Source organism: Haliotis rubra, unplaced genomic scaffold (assembly GCF_003918875.1).
Source record: "Haliotis rubra isolate DU_JTF1 unplaced genomic scaffold, ASM391887v1 Scf46, whole genome shotgun sequence".
Lineage (NCBI taxonomy): Eukaryota > Metazoa > Mollusca > Gastropoda > Lepetellida > Haliotidae > Haliotis > Haliotis rubra.
In genome coordinates this window covers 1,206,704-1,227,969 of record NW_025767146.1, presented here as the reverse complement: position 1 = coordinate 1,227,969, position 21,266 = coordinate 1,206,704, and the positions used below count along the sequence as shown (strand labels likewise).

General features: G+C 42.7%; 1 protein-coding gene across 1 annotated transcript in view; it reads right to left on the bottom strand.

The window, feature by feature from the left end:
- Window positions 1-21,266, bottom strand: part of LOC124290240 (neuronal acetylcholine receptor subunit alpha-2-like) — a 54,274-nt gene that overhangs the window by 8,680 nt on the left and 24,328 nt on the right. The window contains exons 3-5 of the mRNA XM_046726954.1: window positions 17,715-17,824; window positions 14,556-15,010; window positions 4,431-4,517 (exon numbers count right to left, since the gene is read on the bottom strand). Coding sequence (XP_046582910.1) covers window positions 4,431-4,517; window positions 14,556-15,010; window positions 17,715-17,824 — 652 coding nt within the window. The remainder of the gene's footprint in view (window positions 1-4,430; window positions 4,518-14,555; window positions 15,011-17,714; window positions 17,825-21,266) is intronic.

Below are 21,266 nucleotides of genomic sequence, written 5' to 3'. Positions count from 1 at the left end.
ATACGGTTCACATGAAGGAAGATTAAAACAATAAAGTTTAACTATATTATGCAAAATATTTTCGGTAAAAGAGAAAGACGGGGAAATATCAATTATTTTATATCTTGATTTGCATAATTAAATATTTCCTCGTAAGCTTCCCCACAGTAAGTTGTCAATTGTATTTGAAACAACATTGCAATATATCCTTTCTATCGTGTACATGAAGTTTAAACACATTTTAGCAAGGTAGTAATATATTCCGCAGAGAGAAAAAACAACACATGTTCCAGCAGCTATACATAGCGTCAAGGTGAATCACAAGGAATTCTACGAAACTAATCCTTGAATAAAATACACAAACACTATTTTCGAGGAGTTTTTGGAGACGAGGACATTGAACATAATATTAAACAAAAGATAATAAATCAAAAAGACTAAATGACTTTTGAAGTTGACATGAGGCCTAATAACCTGCCAGAATAGTAAATCGTTCTGGAGACATAGAAACTCAATATAATGTAAAATATGTGAGAGATAACAAATCACAAAGACCGAATGACTTTTACAAATGACACGACCTCTGATGTCCTGTCAGACGTATTCCTGGGTATTGCAGACGCCAATTCCCAACCTGATAATGGCAGCGAAGAGTATTGCGGCAGTGGATGAGATCGTGTAGATGTGAAGACGACACACTGTTTACTTTCCTATCTCCAGATATGATTTCTCAGTGGAAATGTTGTATTCTTTTGTAAAATTCTTTCAATGCTGCATTTGATGGAGATGCATACTTACAAAGACACTGTCGTAAGTGGGAGACGTTCATTCTTGATGCTTACATGTAACATCAGAGCGTCACGAGGCTCTGTACCTTGTTTACATTACAGTATGAATATAATGATAAAGGGATAACAAGAACGTTATAAAGGTAATGGTCAAAGGATAACAACACGATGTAAATAGATGGACCAGAATGACACAGTAACGCTTTCCTGGAATTCCTGGTCGGCATTCAGTGACAATAGGACTTCATAGCTGCCTTCGACCATGCGAATTAATCTGGTTCAAGGAAATATACTACGTCAACCAGTCTCGATTATCTACCTATTCCAGGGGCAATAGAAAAGAAACGCAGTTCACACCGGTGTTGACAAACGCCGCTTCCGTGGTCATAAATCAGGTTTTAACTGAATTACAGAGGTGGTAGTGGTGTGTGTGTGTGTGCGCGCGTGCGTGCGTGCGTGCGTGCGTTTGTGTGTTTTTGTGTGTGATGCATCCGTTGTGACCTGTTAGCGGAGAATCGCACAAATAAATTAGTCTTTGTAAATAAAAGACCTTGCTATAGGAATTCTGTTGTGGATTGCCTCATCAAAGGACACAGAGTGTGTAAGAGAACAAACGAACGCCATAAGAAACATTTATCAAGTATGAACCTTAGTTAAATATCTGAATGTGCCCTATCACCCATGACAATCGTATGTGTAATTCTTTAGTTGGATAAAGCACACGCACGTCTTCGCTGACATTTAGAATGCATTCACTAAAGTTGACGTATTCGGTATCTAGATTCAAAATGGTTACAGATACACACTAACACATATGAAATGTGTAAGGGAGAGAGTAGGATTTAACAGATTTTTTAACAGCGTTTCAATTTTATTGCGAGTCTGCTTAATCTGGAAGGAAAGTACGACGTAGCGCAGGGCGAAAATGTTTGCGACTTGAGGAAGTCAACTTGAAGGGGAATGTTCCCAAATCAGGTATTCATTTTCATGACCAACAATCATGTTACGCCAAAGGGACAAATATGTGCACAGCGAACGCATACATGTATGTAGCGCATCGTATACACGTATTACTATGTCAATTGTTATAGGTAATAAAATCATGATCTCTATCGACATTTTTATTGATACACCGTTGTAACCCACATGACTAGTACTATACACACACAATACAGAGACACACAGATATACGGACACACATGCACGCACATGCACGCACACGCACACAAACACGCATATACTAAAACCCATTTCATATCACTCTATCACAAGACAAGACAAAGTAATATCCTTTTGGGTCATATCTATGGTACTATATTTATATCTGCATGGTCTTATTGTTGAAAGAACATATTGTTTTGTGTTATCCGAATCATGAATAATATATGACTGTAGACCCAGGGGAACTGCCCCAGTAGAGAGTCTAGGTAGAAACGACACGGCAGATTGAGCCAAACATCAAAGGGAAGGATGTATCAGTCTATGTCGCAGAAGATGAGGACTTTTGTCTGACGTCATCCTGAACGCCCACGAATTACCTTTTACATACATGCAACAGTTCCTGACGTACACAGATATCTACACACAACACTCAAGACTTCGCGTAAAACATGTACATATTACTCATATTTCAAAAACGGGCAAATATTTTCATTGATAATAAGGAGTCACTCCTAAATGCAAATTCTTTTGTGCGACTATATCATAAGCACCTGTTAAGAAAGCACCATCAAGTATTCACGATACTATACGTATCTCGCACTGTGCTTACTTACACTCTGTAGTCATTAACCTGCGCTACCCTCATGTGTACATACACACATTGTACAACACATGTACACAGACACACATTGTACAACACATGCATGTGTACATACACACAACACATGCCCCACAGACACCACGCATTAACCTGTGCTAGCCTCATGTGTACATACACACAACACACGCCCCACAGACACCACGCATTAACCTGTGCTAGCCTCATGTGTACATACACACATTGTACAACACATGCCCCACAGACACCACGCATTAACCTGTGCTAGCCTCATGTGTACATACACACAACACACGCCCCACAGACACCACGCATTAACCGGCGCTAGCCTCATGTGTACATACACACAACACACGTCCCACAGACACCACGCATTAACCGGCGCTAGCCTCATGTGTACATACACACAACACACGTCCCACAGACACCACGCATTAACCGGCGCTAGCCTCATGTGTACACACACACATTGTACAACACACGCCCCACAGACACCACGCATTAACCTGTGCTAGCTTCATGTGTACATACACACAACACACGCCCCACAGACACCACGCATTAACCGGCACTAGCATCATGTGTACATACACACAACACACGCCCCACAGACACCACGCATTAACCGGCGCTAGCCTCATGTGTACATACACACAACACACGCCCCACAGACACCACGCATTAACCTGCGCTAGCCGCATGTGTACATACACACAACACACGCCCCACAGACACCACGCATTAACCTGTGCTAGCCTCATGTGTACATACACACAACACACGCCCCACAGACACCACGCATTAACCGGCGCCAGCCTCATGGTTTCACTCACACTCGCACACACGCTCTGCAGACACCGCCCATTAACCTGCGAAACCCTCATGTGCACACACACACACCTACACAACACCGTCTGCAGACACCACGCATTAACCTGCGAAACCCTCATGTACACACACACACACACACACACACACACACACACACACACACACACACACACACACACACACACACACACACACACACACACACACACACACACACACACACACACACTAATCTACGAAGAAGGCATAGTCAAGAATTGCCACACTAGGCCATCGTCACCCACACCCTTATTCATCGATCACCATCGAGTTTCATCAAGGTTTCCTCCATATATTGTAGTCAACTAACGAAGAACAAGTTTTCATTTCATATTTAGATATGAATTATGACTAATTAAACGGTGTGGTTGTGCACGACTAAACAAAAACTGATGGGCGTTAGTTTTGCTTGCAGTCAACCGCCTATGGCTACAATAAGTTCCGCACCTCTGGGACAACACGCAGCTCGGGATAAAAGGAGTAGTTTTAGGTGTTGGCCTCTCGTGACCACGGTACTTAATGAATATAAACGTGTCCAAGCAACTGCACAAAGGACCCCCATTAACAATGCATTGAGTTAAACTGCACTCAGCCATGCTGTCAGAAGAACGGCCTATTAATTTACCATGTTGCTTCAGGAAGCTGCACAAGGTGGGCGAATCACGGAAGCCAGACACGAGCGCCTTTTCAGTTTCGAAGGCTTAATTGACATACGCACCTTTATGTCGATATTTTATGTACATATTTACTCAAATAAGTAAAGCACACGCCATAACTGTGGGGGTCTCCGATCAGCATCAGCAGAAGGCTTAAAAAATAACAGTCTCTTTGACCTGGCTCGTGTGTTTTCCCAAGGGAAGATGCCCATTGGCACCTAAAGCAAAAACCTTTTTCGTATCTATTCTGAGATCAACAACTGGTGCTATATGGTCAGGCTGCGGACAAAGGACTTCCATGGAGTCTGTAGGAGATAATTGTCAATGGTACCTGTGGATGTAAAGGGATTGACTCACCTATAAGGGGTATGGATGCTGCGGCCCTTGGGGTGTAGTCAGCCAACAGGAGAAGCAGCACGAAGAAGGCCAGGAAGATGTTCATACCTGCAACACAGCACCACAAGCTGAATCACATCTACAACACTCTGTGGACACTCATTGCATGTTATTACATCAAGTGGGGGTGGGGTAGCCTAGTGGTTAAAGCGTCCGCTCGTCACACCGAAGACCCGGGTTCGATTTCCAAAATGGGTACAATTTGTGAAGTCTATTTCTGGTGATGTTGATATTGCTGGAAAATTGCTAAAAGAGGCGTAAAACCATACTCACTCACTATTTCATCAAGTATGTGAATCTTGCATTCGGACTCTGAACACAACGAGTTCAGTCATTAGACCATAGGACAACATGGCCACCCGTGCCTACATACATTGGTTTGGTGTTATCTAGTGTTGGCCATATCATCGGTATTAATCAGCTTAAGTCATAAACACGGTCACACGAAACTCATTCAAACTGATGTATAACTATAGGCCGTATATTATTTGCATAACATTACGGTCAGACTGATATACATTATTGGCAACAATAATTACTCTATATACGTGTACACCATATGAGGGAATTATTTCTATTGCTGGTGAAGGACGATTGATCCATATTGCCATCCTCGTATCCTTTATGCGAGATATTCTTTCTTTCCAGGACCGGTTTCATAAGTACAGTACAGAAATATATATCTGGAGGTGTCGCATAAACACGGTCGACACTGAATATGGCTGCTTTGTGCTGGTGCTGTCACCATAAAAAACCGAGTAGAAGAAAAGAAAGAACAACAAAGTTAATTTTAACATGCGATGAATTCGTAAATAATTCATCTTTTTGGGATTCCTTAGAGAATATTTGTTTGTACAGTAATATGCAGCATATCATTTCAATGAAATCTAAATGACAATACATGTAATAATTCCCTTATCTCAAATTCCCATTTGAATTTATCACTACATTGAGCAAAGGCTTAACGCAACCATTTGCTGGCTCTGGATAACCTTGTTTGTACATATGTTATAGACTACGAAGAAGCAGGCAATGAGATTACCTCTCTCGTATTGATGGATCTGATGAATGACGATCCATGATATCTGAGATATTTAATAAATCTCAGATGAATTGTTATATCCAGACGTGTATATGTGCAATGACTGATTCTTAGATCCTAGGCAAGGAAGCCGACGAGCCAAAGCCTGCCATATTTCTTTATGAAGACCCTTAGGGAAACCCGTCCCTTTGTTTGTATTCAAACACACTCTTATGTGCATGTTTTCGTAATGTTGATAATTATAGATTTCACATCAATCGCTCTGTTATACATATGAACATGACTAGTGGACTCATGATGTATAGAAACAACGACCTATAGCTCTGCCGATATTGTATGACATGTTGGCGATGCTCGAGGGTTATGATAGTTACCTTATCGATCAGCAATCAATAGTTGCTAAATATCGCTGTGCGTCTAACATACTGGTATACACCACTGTAGGGAATATATGTTGTTGGCATCACAATGAACCGACTTCTATTCATGAACGTCTTTTCTGATTTCATCTTTCAACGTTGGTTGCTTTCAAGACGAAGGCTTGTATTTTAAGACCTTTCTGTATTTTTCACTGTTAGCACAGCTTGTATGCCCTCTGTGTGTGGATATTGTTTGCCGCCGCAACCAGCAATAATCCAGCTATATACGGCGACCTGTAAATGATCTAGTCTGGGCTAGACAATCCAGTGATTGGTAACGCGAACAACGTTCCACGCCGTCGGGGTACGATGACATGCAATAAAGCCTGATCACCCAATCCGCCTTTTCCATCAATCAATTCTAAATCTCCAAGAGGTTTCTATGTGAAGGAGTTGGGAAGCAAGTGAACGTGATGACGTAATAAATCAGATTTAATCCTGGTTATATCGACGACACTCGATAAGAAAACTGCCTGCACTACACCTGCCTGCACTAACCCTGCCTGCACTAACCCCATCTGCACTTCACCTGCCTGCACTACACCTGCCTGCACTACACCTGCCTGCACTACACCTGCCTGCACTACACCTACCTGCACTACACCTGCCTGCACTTCAACTGTCTGCACTAACCCTGCCTGCACTAACCCCATCTGCACTTCACCTGCCTGCACTACACCTGCCTGCACTACACCTGCCTGCACTTCACCTGCCTGCACTACACCTGCCTGCACTACACCTGCCTGCACTACACCTACCTGCACTACACCTGCCTGCACTACAACTGTCTGCACTACACCTGCCTGCACTAACCCCATCTGCACTACGCGCGTCTGCACTATGCATATGTTTGCACTACGCCTGTTTTCTCAACACCCCTTGCACTACGCCTGCCTGTACAATGCCCCTCTGCACAACACACCTTGCACTACGCCTGCCTCTACAATGCCTCTCTACACAACAGCCCTTGCACTATGCCTGCCTGCACAATGCCTCTCTGCACAACACCCCTTGCACTACGCCTGCCTGTACAATGCCTATCTGCACAACACACCTTGCACTAAGCCTGCCTGTACAATGCCTCTCTGCACAACACCCCTTGCACTATGCCTGCCTGTACAATGCCTCTCTGCACAACACACCTTGCACTATGCCTGCCTCTACAATGCCTATCTGCACAACAACCCTTGCACTATGCCTGCCTGTACGATGCCTATCTGCACAACACCCTTGCACTATGCCTGCCTGTACAATGCCTCTCTGCACAACACCCCTTGCACTATGCCTGCTTGTACAATGCCTATCTGCACAACACCCTTAAACTATGCCTGCCTGTACAATGCCTATCTGCACAACACCCCTTGCATTAAGCCTTCCTGTACAACGCCCGTTTGCACTACATCCGTTGCACTACGCCCCTCTGCACTACGCCCCTCTACACTGCGCCCCTCTACACTGCGCCTGTCTGCACAACGCCCCTCTACATTACGCCCCTCTACACTACGCCCCTGTACACTACGCCCCTCTACACTACGCCCTCTACACTGCGCCCCTCTACACTGCGCCTGTCTGCACTACGCCCCTCTACACTGCGCCCCTCTACACTACGCCCCTCTACACTACACCCCTCTACACTACGCCCCTCTACACTACGCCCCTCTACACTACGCCCCTCTACACTACGCCCCTCTGCACTACGCCCCTCTGCACAACGCCCCTCTACACTACGCCCCTCTAAACTACTCCCGTCTACACTGCGCTCCTCTACACTACGCCCCTCTACACTGCGCCCCTCTGCATTACGCCCCTCTACACTACTCCCGTCTACACTGCGCTCCTCTACACTACGCCCCTCTGCACTACGCCCCTCTACACTACGCCCCTCTACACTTCTCCCGTCTACACTGCGCTCCTCTGCTGTACGCTCCTCTGCACTACGGCCCACTGCACCCTACGCACGCCCCTCTGCACAACGCCCTCTACACTACGCCCCTCTAAACTACTCCCGTCTACACTGCGCTCCTCTACACTACGCCCCTCTACACTACGCCCCTCTACACTACGCCCCTCTGCATTACGCCCCTCTACACTACTCCCGTCTACACTGCGCTCCTCTACACTACGCCCCTCTGCACTACGCCCCTCTACACTACGCCCCTCTACACCACTCCTGTCTACACTGCGCCTCTACACTACGCCCCTCTGCACAACGCCCCCTACACTACGCCCCTACACTACTCCTGTCCACACTGCGCTCCTCTGCTGTACGCCCTCACACTACGCCCACTGCACCACGCCCCTCTACACACTACCCCGTCTACACTGCGCCCTCCACACTACGCCCCTCTGCACTACGCCCCCACACTACGCCCCTCTACACCCTCCCGTCTACACTGCGCCCCCCCACACTACGCCCCTACACTTCTCCCTGTCTACACTGCGCCCCTCTACACTACGCCCCTCTACACTACTCCTGCCCACACTGTGCTCCCTCTGCTGTACGCTCCCTCTACACTACGCCCTCTGCACTACGCCCCTCTGCAGTACGCTCCTCTACACTACTCCCGTCTACACTACGCCCCTCTACACTACGCCCCTCTACACTACGCCCCTCTGCAGTACGCTCCTCTGCACTACTCCCGTCTACACTGCGCTCCTCTACACTTCGCCCCTCTGCACTACGCCCCTCTACACTACGCCCCTCTACACTACGCCCCTCTACACTACTCCCGCCTACACTGTGCTCCTCTACACTACTCCCCTCTGCACTACGCCCCTCTACACTACGCCCCTCTACACTACGCACCTTTACACTACGCCCCTAACACTACGCCCCTCTGCATTACGCCCCTCTGCACAACGCCCCTCTACACTACTCCCGTCTACACTGCGCTCCTCTACACTACGCACCTCTCCACTACGCACCTCAACACTACGCACCTCTACACTACGCCCCTCTGCACTACGCCCCTCTACACTACGCCCCTCTACACTACGCACCTCTACACTACGCCCCTCTGCACTACGCCCCTCTACACTACGCCCCTCTACACTACGCCCCTCTACACTACTCCCCTCTACACTACGCCCCTCTGCAGTACGCCCCTCTACACTACGCCCCTCTACATTACGCCCCTCTGCACTACGCCCCTCTACACTACGCCCCTCTACACTACGCCCCGCTGCACAACGCCCCTCTGCATTACGCCCCGCTGCATTACGCCCCTCTGCACTAAGCCTGTCTCTACTACCTCGGTCTGTAAAAAAGTCCGCGAACGTGTATATTGAGCGTCAAATCATACTCGGATAAGAAAACAACCATTGTCGGAGCGGAAATTTCTTAGTTTCTTCTGGATCGGGGATAAATGTGGTGATTCGCTGCAGCATTTGTATATAACAAAAACACACATATGTTGTTTTAATGCTCCAAGAAACAGTGCGTATCACGATGAACAAGTTATCACCAGTCAAAATCAGTGTGACTCTCTATAGACATCCATGCCTCATAAACGTCCTGCCTGGACTTCTCGTCGCTTTTATGAACATCATCGAGGTATAAATTCAGTTGCCATATGAAGGAGTCACTCGGGGCAGGAGTCGATAAGCCAGCACCTACTGAATCTCTATAGCTATTTCACACTGTATCTAACTAAATATAAATACACATAAAGCAATTTCTTTTACATCCATTTCTATGAGCTGACGAAACAATGCATTATTGGTTTTTTTTGCAATTCGCCTGTCCAGGTACCGAAGTAGTCCTTACATTAACACAACAACACTTCTACACTATTGCACACTGCACCGCGGTGACAGACTTTCCCCCATGTTCATAATGACTGGATATAGATCATTTCACGGTAGAACAGGAGTCGGTTGCAATCGTTTTCGCTTCTCCGAGACACGAATAGAATGAAATATTACCCGAGCCGTGATACAAATAATATGGCCCAAATTAGGACAAATTCCCCAGTATGCGCGATGCATGATAATTGATTGATTGTCGATGTAGACGTTAGTCAGATATTGGAACCACGCATCCACGGGCAACAAGGGGAAATGAGCAAAGTTACTCTGTAGCATATTGCGTATTGGGATGCTACGATGTCATCTCCATGGGCTGTAGTACGGAACTAATATCTCTTTGCCTGTATTCTACAGCTAAGACTAGTTATTGTACAACCATCGATTGCCATCTATGCATCAACCGACTTAGTTTACAGCGTGGTACTTAAATTTCATGGCTGTGTATTTGATATCCTTCACTCGTGTTTTGCTATTTCCTGGATGGTTCTCTATCAACGTCATACATTAAACATCAGTGAAACATTTCCAAGTGGATAGAGAATGTCAGATTATACAGGCTTCCGTATATAGAATCACAACCATCCATGTATTTCAGAGCAATATGGGACTAAGCCTGGACAAAGTGGCAGATTGGAAATGTTTGTTTGTTTAACACCATACTCAGCACTATTCCAACTATATGGCGGCGGTCTGTACATGATCGAATCTTGGCTTAACAATCCAGTGATCAACAGCATGAGCATCGATCTAAGCAACTGGCATACGATGACATGTGTCAACCAAGTCAGCGAGCCTGACCACCCGATCCCGTTAGTCGCTTCTTACGAGAAGCCTGGGTTACTGAAGACCAATTCTAACCCGGATCTTCACGGGTCAGACTTGAAATAATCTTCTTTTCAAAACAACCTTTGACACCTGTTCACATTTTATGATAAAGACAATCCAGAATTTTAATGATAGGCTAATTACACAGAGGTTTCCATATTACTCGCATTTATTACAGCGTCTGTGTTACATGCCGGCAAATAGCATCACACGCTTGAGCTTAGTGTCTCTTAATGAGTAATGGTAAAACCATTCACATTCTCCAGGAAGACGTATAACGATCGATGTTCATTCACAGAACTCGAGATTAAGTGCAATAATGTATAAACAATCTCAACAAAACAAATAGTCTTGTATCATATATCTAAGGCACAATATCCTTTCACGAAGGCAATGATTAAATAGACGTCTGAGAATGTATATACTGTCTACAGCTCCGAGTACAAGGAAGTACATACATTCACATAGGTCATGGTCGTGGCAGGTACAAGGATATTTACACAGCTTATGGTGGATATACGGAGATACAGCCATTCACATAGGTCATGACAGGTGGCAGCTTATACGGGCATTCACATAGGTCATGGCTGTACAAGGCAGTTCGTACATTCACATAAGCTAATGGTGTGAATAATAGGGATGTACGTACATTCACATAGCTAATGGTGTGAATAATAGGGATGTACGTACATTCACATATCTAATGGCAGGTATAAGGACGTACGTACTTTCACATACATCATGGGGGGTATACGTATGTACGTGCATTCACATACCTCATGGTAGACATAGGGATTTACGTACATTCAGATAGGTCATGGCAGGTGTAAGGATGTACGTACAATCACATAGCTTATGCATGTATAAGGATTACGTACATTCGCATACATCATGGCATGTATAAGGATGTACGTACATTTACATACATCATGGCAGGTATACGGGTATACGTACATTACATACATCATGGCAGGTATACGGGTATACGTACATTACATACATCATGGCAGGTATACGGGTATACGTACATTACATACATCATGGCAGGTATACGGGTATACGTACATTACATACATCATGGCAGGTATACGGGTATACGTACATCTACATACGTCATGGCAGGTATACGTACATTTACATACATCATGGGAGGTATACGGGTATACGTACATTTACATACGTCATGGCAGGTATACGGGTATACGTACATTTACATACATCATGGCAGGTATACGGGTATACGTACATCTACATACGTCATGGCAGGTACGTACACATTACATACATCATGGCAGGTATACGGGTATACGTACATTTACATACGTCATGGCAGGTATACGTACATTTACATACGTCATGGCAGGTATACGGGTATACGTACATTTACATACGTCATGGTATCCAGAAGGAAGAACATACATTCACATATCCCATGGTATGTGTAAGGATGTACACACATTCATATACATCGTGGTAGGTATAAAGATGTACAGACAAGGATTAGAATGTATGGTGAACTACTGATCACGGACATCCCCGCTGATCTTGGTCAATAAGTTGTAAAGCAGACCATGCGTGAAATTGAGACGTTGCCCCTGTTCAGTCAGGGTTATCACTGACTGCTTGATTGATCGGCAACATAAGATTAAGAAGACAGACAAAGTGGGTGTTGTATGACTTGAATCAACGAGACTGTGCGTTGTCTGCCCAAGGTCGAATCCCCTTTAAATATAGGGAGCGAAAGTATTCTTTTTGTTGTTACGTGTAAGAATCAATAACTATACCTGCACTAATAAGAAAGTATAGCTATTCCTCTCGCTAAAGCTAAGTGTAAGGAATTAAGGTCATTCCATCGGTGAGGTACCGCTGAATATGTTCTTTCTGAAGAAGAATCCAAAGAGCGCGTTAAACCTCTTGTTCGACGGTTGTTTGATCAAGGTTACCACGTGAACGGGCCCAGTAACGCTTTGAACAGATTTAATGGTAGATATGTAAAGACCATTTTCCAAATTTGACGCATCTGTAACCAACCTAACATACACATCTCCAACTGAGTTGAGCTTTGAGTTTTGAGCAAAACAGGTAGTCGCCCCTTTTTCAGTGGGAGGTACAGAATCATGTGCCTTTCAACAGTCTACCAAGTAGTAGTAGTAGTAGTAGTAGTAGTAGTAGTAGTAGTAGTAGTAGTAGTAGTAGTAGTAGTAGTAGTAGTAGTAGTAGTGGTGGTGGTGGTGGTGGTCATAGTAGCAGTAATGAATAGAAGTGAATAGTAGTAGTAGTAGTGAATAGTAGTAGTAGTAACAGTAGTATCAGCAGCAGTAGCAAGATTAGTAGTAGTAGTGGTCTCACCTTAGGCAAGTAGCAGTTGCTCAAAAATTGGAGAAAGTGAATCACCCAAGCAGAAAATGGGTACCCGGTTGGAGAAAGTCATGTCACCTTGGGTTATTCGGGGTAATAATAATCAGATTCTGATTACAGCGACAGGTGAGCAACTAGTCAGATGGATACTAGGCGCTATATGAATGATGTAGTAGTAGTAGTAGTAGTAGTAGTAGTAGTAGTAGTAGTAGTAGTAGTAGTAGTAATAGTAGTAGTAGAAGTAGTAGTAGTAGTAGTAGTAGTAGTAGTTGTAGTAGTAGTTGTAGTAGTAGTAGTAGTAGTAGTAGTAGTAGTAGTAGTAGTAGTAGTAGTAGTAGTAGTAGTAGTAGTAATAGTAGTAGTAAGTAGTAGTAGTAGTAGTAGTAGTAGTAGTAGTAGTAGTAGTAGTAGTAGTAGTAGTAGTAGTAGTAGTAGTAGTAGTAGTAGTAGTAATAGTAGTAGTAGTTAGTAGTAGTAGTAGTAGTAGTAGTAGTAGTAGTAGTAGTAGTAGTAGTAGTAGTAGTAGTAGTAGTAGTAGTAGTAGTAGTAGTAGTAGTAGTAGTAGTAGTAGTAGTAGTAGTAGTAGTAGTAGTAGTAGTAATAGTAGTAGTAGTAATAGTAGTAGTAGTAGAAGTAGGAGCTAAAGGTTGCACAGGCCGCACAAGTTTAACTGTGTCTAGTCCCGGCAACAGGGGGTGTGTTCAAACAAAATACAACAGGCGAGTAGCAAATCCGACATCACGTCCATTGATTCAGGAAACTGAAGTACCCTACTGTACGAGGATGTGTCCATCTCTCAGTGCCACTGACCATGGGCTACCAGTTACTGTGTTTAAAACATGCGTGTGTGCAGATGCATATAGGGAACAATCTTGATAAGATGGAGTTAGTTACAGTTGTCATGAGTGTACTGTGTACGATACGATACCTGCTACGATAATAAGCAAAATAAGATATTTTATACTCTGCAGAATTTCTGCTTTGGATGAACAGTAAAGTAAATCACAGACAGAATCATGTATCAGACTACGGAGCTGAACACCACACAAATATACAAGACGGCATATAATTAGTTGAAAAGTACGATTGCTTTGCAAACGCATAGATCAGGCAATCCCATGTCGGCATACCGATCGAGTGTCTCAGTTACACACGTTTTGAGAAGATCTTCACAGTTAAACACTGTTACGGGATGATCTGAGAACACTGTCAGAAGGTGATCTAGAAAGACTGTTACGAGATTCTCTACACAACTGAGCACTGTTAGAACATGATCTACATAAATGAACACCCGTTACAAGATGATCTACACAAGTGAACACTGCTACGAGAAGATCTTCGCAGCTGAGCACTGTTAGAAGGTGATCTGCATAGCTTAACGCTGTTATGAGATGATTTACATAGCTGAACACTGTTATGAGATGATCTACATAACTGAACACTGTTATGAGATGATCTACACAGCTGAACACTGTTATGAGATGATATACGAACACTGTTACAATGTGATCTATGAACAATGTTTCGAGATGATCTACACAGTTAAACACGGTTACACGATGATCTAAACAGCTGAGCAAGACATACGAGTTAAGATACGAAGTGGAGCACGATGTACAGTGTAAGATGACCTACCCAGCTGAAGCTTGGCCGGAGATTCAGGCGGCACCCAGAAGATGACGAGAGTCAGGAGGGACAGCAGGGCACAGGGCAGGATGAGGATAAATGTATAGAATGCTACTCTCCGGCGTATTTTAAGTGTAAACAACAGGTCTGGGTACGGCTCTGGACAGCAAGTGTAGAACTTGACATTCCGCGCGCCATAGTTGTCAATGAGGTCCCACTCGTTACTCGGCATGAAGTCGCTCACGTCCATCGCGCTCTGACCTGCCACAAAGTCCAAATCAACCTTCTGTCCGTGATAGGTCCAAGAACCGAACTTCAAGGAACACTTTTGCGAGTCAAAGGGGAATAACAGAGTATCAAAAGAACAGGAACTGTTGAGAATAGCTTGTGGCATCCACAGGAGTTCCCCATTGTGCTGAACCACCACCAGAGCCTCTCGTTGTTCTCGAAGACGGTCGTCAGCGCTGAAACATAAATCTAATGCCATGTATGTATGTAACATTATATGTATAAATCTGCGCTTCTTTACTTTCTGTCAGCTTATTAATTGTAATGTGTAAACTACCACACCAGTTACAGAATATTTTTAATTAGCAGTCAACCCACCGATTACAATGGATAAACAATCAATTATTCTATGACCATGATGATTAAACTAGTGTAGCTACCGACTATGTTGTTTTCAACAATCAGTCTACAGATTATGTTTTTTGACCAGTCGGTGTGTCAACTATGCTTTCAGTTTAACCTAGTATTCAATTACCGATTAAGGGACGAATATACACGTAGTAGCAGGTACTACGACACGTATTCAGTTTTATAGCGAGCCTGACACACAGCGGTTGTATCAATGCAGCATCAGGTGACAAAGCAGTAAATTCCTGACCAGCACCGTGATTATAAGCGCATCATTCACTGTAGAACATTTCATCCCATCTCATCTACAAAGACAGATATATTTCACCATCAAGCTGTCTCTGGCTGGTTTGATTGGCTAACCGATTGTGCCACCACTCTCGCAATTACCTTATTATCTTAATGCATCTACACCCAAATGGAAATATATTGGTCGTTCTTAAGATGCTCTCCTCGTTGCCCCCTCATTAGATCATTGCGAGTCACACGCTCCCCAAATCAAACCACGAAATAGGGTTCACCGAACGTGGCATGACGCGTCACACTGCAGCGCCTAGCGGGGTAGTAGGTCAGCGATCAGTGGAGATATAAACTGATCAATCAGTCAACATCAAAGTAAGGAAGACTTTCAAGATTTTCTTCATTTGACAATCGTTTTTAACACCGCCATCAATAGTCTTTATTATAGATGCGTGTTGGACGGAAGTTATTCAAGAAACATTAAGCAAACATCAACACATTTTGATTAACATTAGAGTATTAATGCTTTCGGAAATGACTTAATTTAAATTGGGTAGCATAAATCTTTTGGAATCAATATCAAAGCGCCGCAGCCATCTATATTCACCGATACCTATCATACACTATACACTGACATATAAATCTGAATACATAAAGATGTTTTATGATATTTGTATCCTTAAACAACTGTTCTTGCTGGTAGCTATGTATGTGTACAAACTAAAAAAATCAAATGCAGGTAAACACTACGTTCTCGACGTGGCAATAATAATAGGAGAAAACAGCCTTGACATTTCACGACAGTGTATAAATGAGAAAGGCGTGTAACACCTAACGAAATACCACTTGTTATTTAGGTTCAAAATAAGTTTGAATTCTAATCCAATAAACTGTTGATCCATTAAACTGCTACACAACTGGAAAGGGAATTTGCAGTTCTGTTTCGGATGATACAGGCATGCTTTAATTGCCTTTTCATTGGAATTGTACGACATTTTACATAAAACATATCAATAAACACTCTCAACATTACACGTTGTATATATAGTATAAAATATTTACAGATCTTTAGCTTTTTAAAAGATTAAACAAGATGGCAAGAGTACTCATGACTCCATGTAGTATTAGGTAGGTACTATAAACATCCATCATTCATTTTCGTAATTAACTGCCACACAGATTAGCACAGTGTGCCTTGACAAAAAGATACAAATTTTTAAAAAGCAACGAATTCATGTGTAATCTTGATTCAGTGTGCAGCAAGCAACACGTGGATGTCAACGATGATTTGATCTTTACATCACACACCACAGCATCCATGTCATCTTGGGGAAGTGGATGCACGGTGATTCATTTGCTAATCTTTGAAGCATGACGTTTTTTACTCAAAGGCGGCTAATGTAAGAAATAAAAAAAGAAAAGTGGGTGTTAAGCTTTAACGAAAGAAAATGATAACTGACAAATTCCATTTCCGAAATATGCCATGATGTTGATACAATAACACGGGACATCAGATTCTGTTACGTCGTATATTTGAAGAGTTACTTGGATCACGCCCTTGGGACGCCCTAAGCATCAGATGGCACGACGCCGGCAGCAGCAGCAGCAGCATCTCTACCTGATCAGTTAGCTGCTCAACTCTGTTATACTGCTGCATAAATATCAGCTATGTTCTCCACCGTGTTGATTCATAGTCGCAGCTAGAAGACGCTGTCCATGGCCTACTTCGTTGTCATTGAAACACGTGGAATCAGATCGAAAACCATTTAAAGTATTGACTCGAAAAGTGATTCCTTTTCTCCATAATATGATTAGATCTTTAGTGCAGTTGTTTAGTTGATCTTTCACTTTCTGACTTTTTCTGAAGTAAACGATTGACAGAACAATAAGCACAGCTGGCTCAGAACGTGCCGCGGTGGAATTGAAAAAATGTATCATTGTTTTGACGCTGCAATTCATTTTGTACAAGAAGAAGGTGGTCTGTATCTAGTTGACTGGTGCAAACATAAAGCCCTAAACTTCAGTAGGCAGTCTACGAACGCACCGGGCACTTTACTACATGTTGATTGCTTCATACGGCGCTTAAGCAGCCATGCGAGGCTATATTTACTCATGTGTAATTTCCACCGTGGAGCACTATTGCTCTTCAAGAACACTTGGCGTTGTCCCTATAGACCAACGTGATTATCAAGAAATGTTCACGATATAGCCGGAATCGTTAACGAATTCGGTTTTAGTATTACTAGAAATTTCCTATGATAATCGGAAGATAATCATGAACTGGGTACTTACAAATTGTACAGGTAGATGTCTGGAAGCCATATTTTGTCTGACGGTACCCTGACACTGGTGATGTTGTCGTGCAGGGTGGGGTCCCATGTCAGCAGCAGGTCCGTCCAAATCTACAACACGGAACAACACACCGCAATGTAGACGAGTGAGTGAGTGAGTATGGTTTTACGCCGCTTTTAGCAATATTCCAGCAATATCACGACGGGGGACACCAGGAATGGGCTTCAAACATTGTGCCCATGTGAGGATTCGAACCCGGGTTTTCCGCGTGACCAGCGGACGTTTTAACCACCAGGCTACCTCACCGCCCCCAATGTAGACGACGCATCCGCAACAGCATCGTGTATTATCAAAGTGCCACCATCATGTACACACTGACGTGCAATAAAACATAATGTACACATATACATGCATACATATTCAACAATCATGTACACAATAAATCAATGTACACATATACATATCATACACATATTTACTTGATTCAACTATCATGTACACATATTTACTGGATTCAACTATCATACACATATTTACTGGATTCAACAATCATGTTCACATATTTACTGATTCAACAATCATGTACACATATTTACTGATTCAACTATCATGTACACATATTTACTGGATTCAACAATCATGTACACATATTTACTGGATTCAATAATCATGTACACATATTTACTTGATTCAACAATCATGTACACATATTTACTGGATTCAACTATCATGTACACATTCAACTTGATTCATCATGTACACATATTTACTGGATTCAACTATCATGTACACATATTTACTGGATTCAACAATCATGTACACATATTTACTGGATTCAACAATCATGTACACATATTTACTGGATTCAACAATCATGTACACATATTTACTGATTCAACAATCATGTACACATATTTTTACTCATGATTCATTCAACAATCATGTACACATATTTACTGGATTCAACAATCATGTACACATATTTACTGGATTCAATAATCATGTACACATATTTACTGGATTCAACAATCATGTACACACTTGATTCAACAATCATGTACACATATTTACTGGATTCAACTATCATGTACACATATTTACTTGATTCAACTATCATGTACACATATTTACTGGATTCAACTGGATCAATGTACACATATTTACTGGATTCAACAATCATGTACACATATTTACTGGATTCAACTATCATGTACACATATTTACTGGATTCAACAATCATGTACACATATTTACTGGATTCAACTATCATGTACACATATTTACTGGATTCATCATGTACACATATTTACTTGATTATCATGTACACATATTTACTGGATTCAACTATCATGTCATTTACTGGATTCAACTATCATGTACACATATTTACTTGATTCAACAATCATGTACACATATTTACTTGATTCAATATCATGTACACATATTTACTTGATTCAACTATCATGTACACATATTTACTGGATTCAACTATCATGTACACATATTTACTGGATTCAACTATCATGTACACATATTTACTTGATTCAACTATCATGTACACATATTTACTGGATTCAACTATCATGTACACATATTTACTGGATTCAACAATCATGTACACATATTTACTTGATTCAACAATCATGTACACATATTTACTGGATTCAACAATCATGTACACATATTTACTTGATTCAACTATCATGTACACATATTTACTGGATTCAACAATCATGTACACATATTTACTGGATTCAACAATCATGTACACATATTTACTGGATAAAGGAACAATATACCAACCATACAAACATGTGAATGGTAACAATCAATCATGTTCACTTTTGAAAGGAAACACGTATGAATACAAACGATCGACTATCTGCACATGTGTATGGAAACGATCGACTATCTGCACATGTGAATGGAAACGATCGACTATCTGCACATGTGTATGGAAACGATCGACTATCTGCACATGTGAACGGAAACGATCGACTATCTGCACATGTGTATGGAAACGATCGACTATCTGCACATGTGTATGGAAACGATCGACTATCTGCACATGTGTATGGAAACGATCGACTATCTGCACATGTGAATGGAAACGATCGACTATCTGCACATGTGTATGGAAACGATCTACTATCTGCACATGTGAATCGGAAACGATCGACTATCTGCACATGTGTATGGAAACGATCTACTATCTGCACATGTGAATGGAAACGATCGACTATATACATAGCTATCTGCACATGTAAATGGAAACGATCGACTATGAGCACGTGTGAATGGATACGATCGACTATCTACACATGTGAATGGAAACAATCAGTTATGCAGACGGATGCGTTGACACGGTGAACTATGTACGCGCGGGAACAGCCCACCATGTCCAGGTATGGAAGGGAATGGTTTATTTGGCACACACGATCGACTATCTGTAAGGAAGTAGCAATCATATACATGTGTGTAGAGGACATTTGTTTATGCACACCAGAGTAATGTGATTGTATGTCATTTATCTATTTCCGTATTTAGAGGAGAAATCATCCTGGTACACGTGTGAATGCCGTACACGTGTGAACAGCAAGATGCAGTGAGTGGGAACGCTTTTTGAGAAACATGCACTTGTATATAAGAATACAGTACTGTTTAGGATATTCATTATTATTTACAAAACTCCTCAGTACCGACAGAGCTTGCAATCGAAAACACCTTTCCGTGCAATACATGACTACATCGTGACAGCTGAAGTCCAAAATATCGCCCTCAAGTCGGCCGTCCATCGTAGATCCATTGAATGAGTACTGGTACATTTCGGATCAAAAAGCTTTTAAATTACTAAAATGTGAAAACAACCAACTGCAAACCAAACTATTGTTTGGTGCGAAATTAACAATAAAGCATACGCAACATGACGGGTGTCTTAGAACCACAGTCAGTTTAGCGCCGTCACCAAATATACTGTGTTATAGTCCGCAGGTCAACAGATTGTGGAAGAGATTCCATTAAGCATAAAACTTCCACTATCGACTCGATCAAGCAGAGCCAGACACAGAACACCCGACAGGGTCGTCTCTCCTAGGCTGTATGGGATCGAAGACAAACAGAACCGACAACCACATACTGCCGGGGAGATCTGACTTAACTCAACTCATCTGAGTGCAGGCCTCGGGAAATCCCATGTTTGACTGATCGCCACATTAAAGACAACGTACGGAGTGGGGAAATGGGAATAATGGCATGTAACATTCTCAGGCGGATTCAGATTCACGCTGGTGTTTGTGTGTTGTGAGAGGGACTAACAGTCTTGAAGAGTTTCAACGGTAACAATATCCCCCCACACACACACACACCCCACCCCAACCCACACCCCCACCCCAACCCCAACCCCAACCCCCAACCCCCAACCCCCAACCCCCACATGTTCAAACTCTAACAGCAGTGCATCAACCCCCCAGAAACCTTTGTTCAGCTGACAAAATCCCCCTTTCCGTACCTCCCTACAAGTTGAAGACATTTGGTTCCAGATCCTTCAAACAC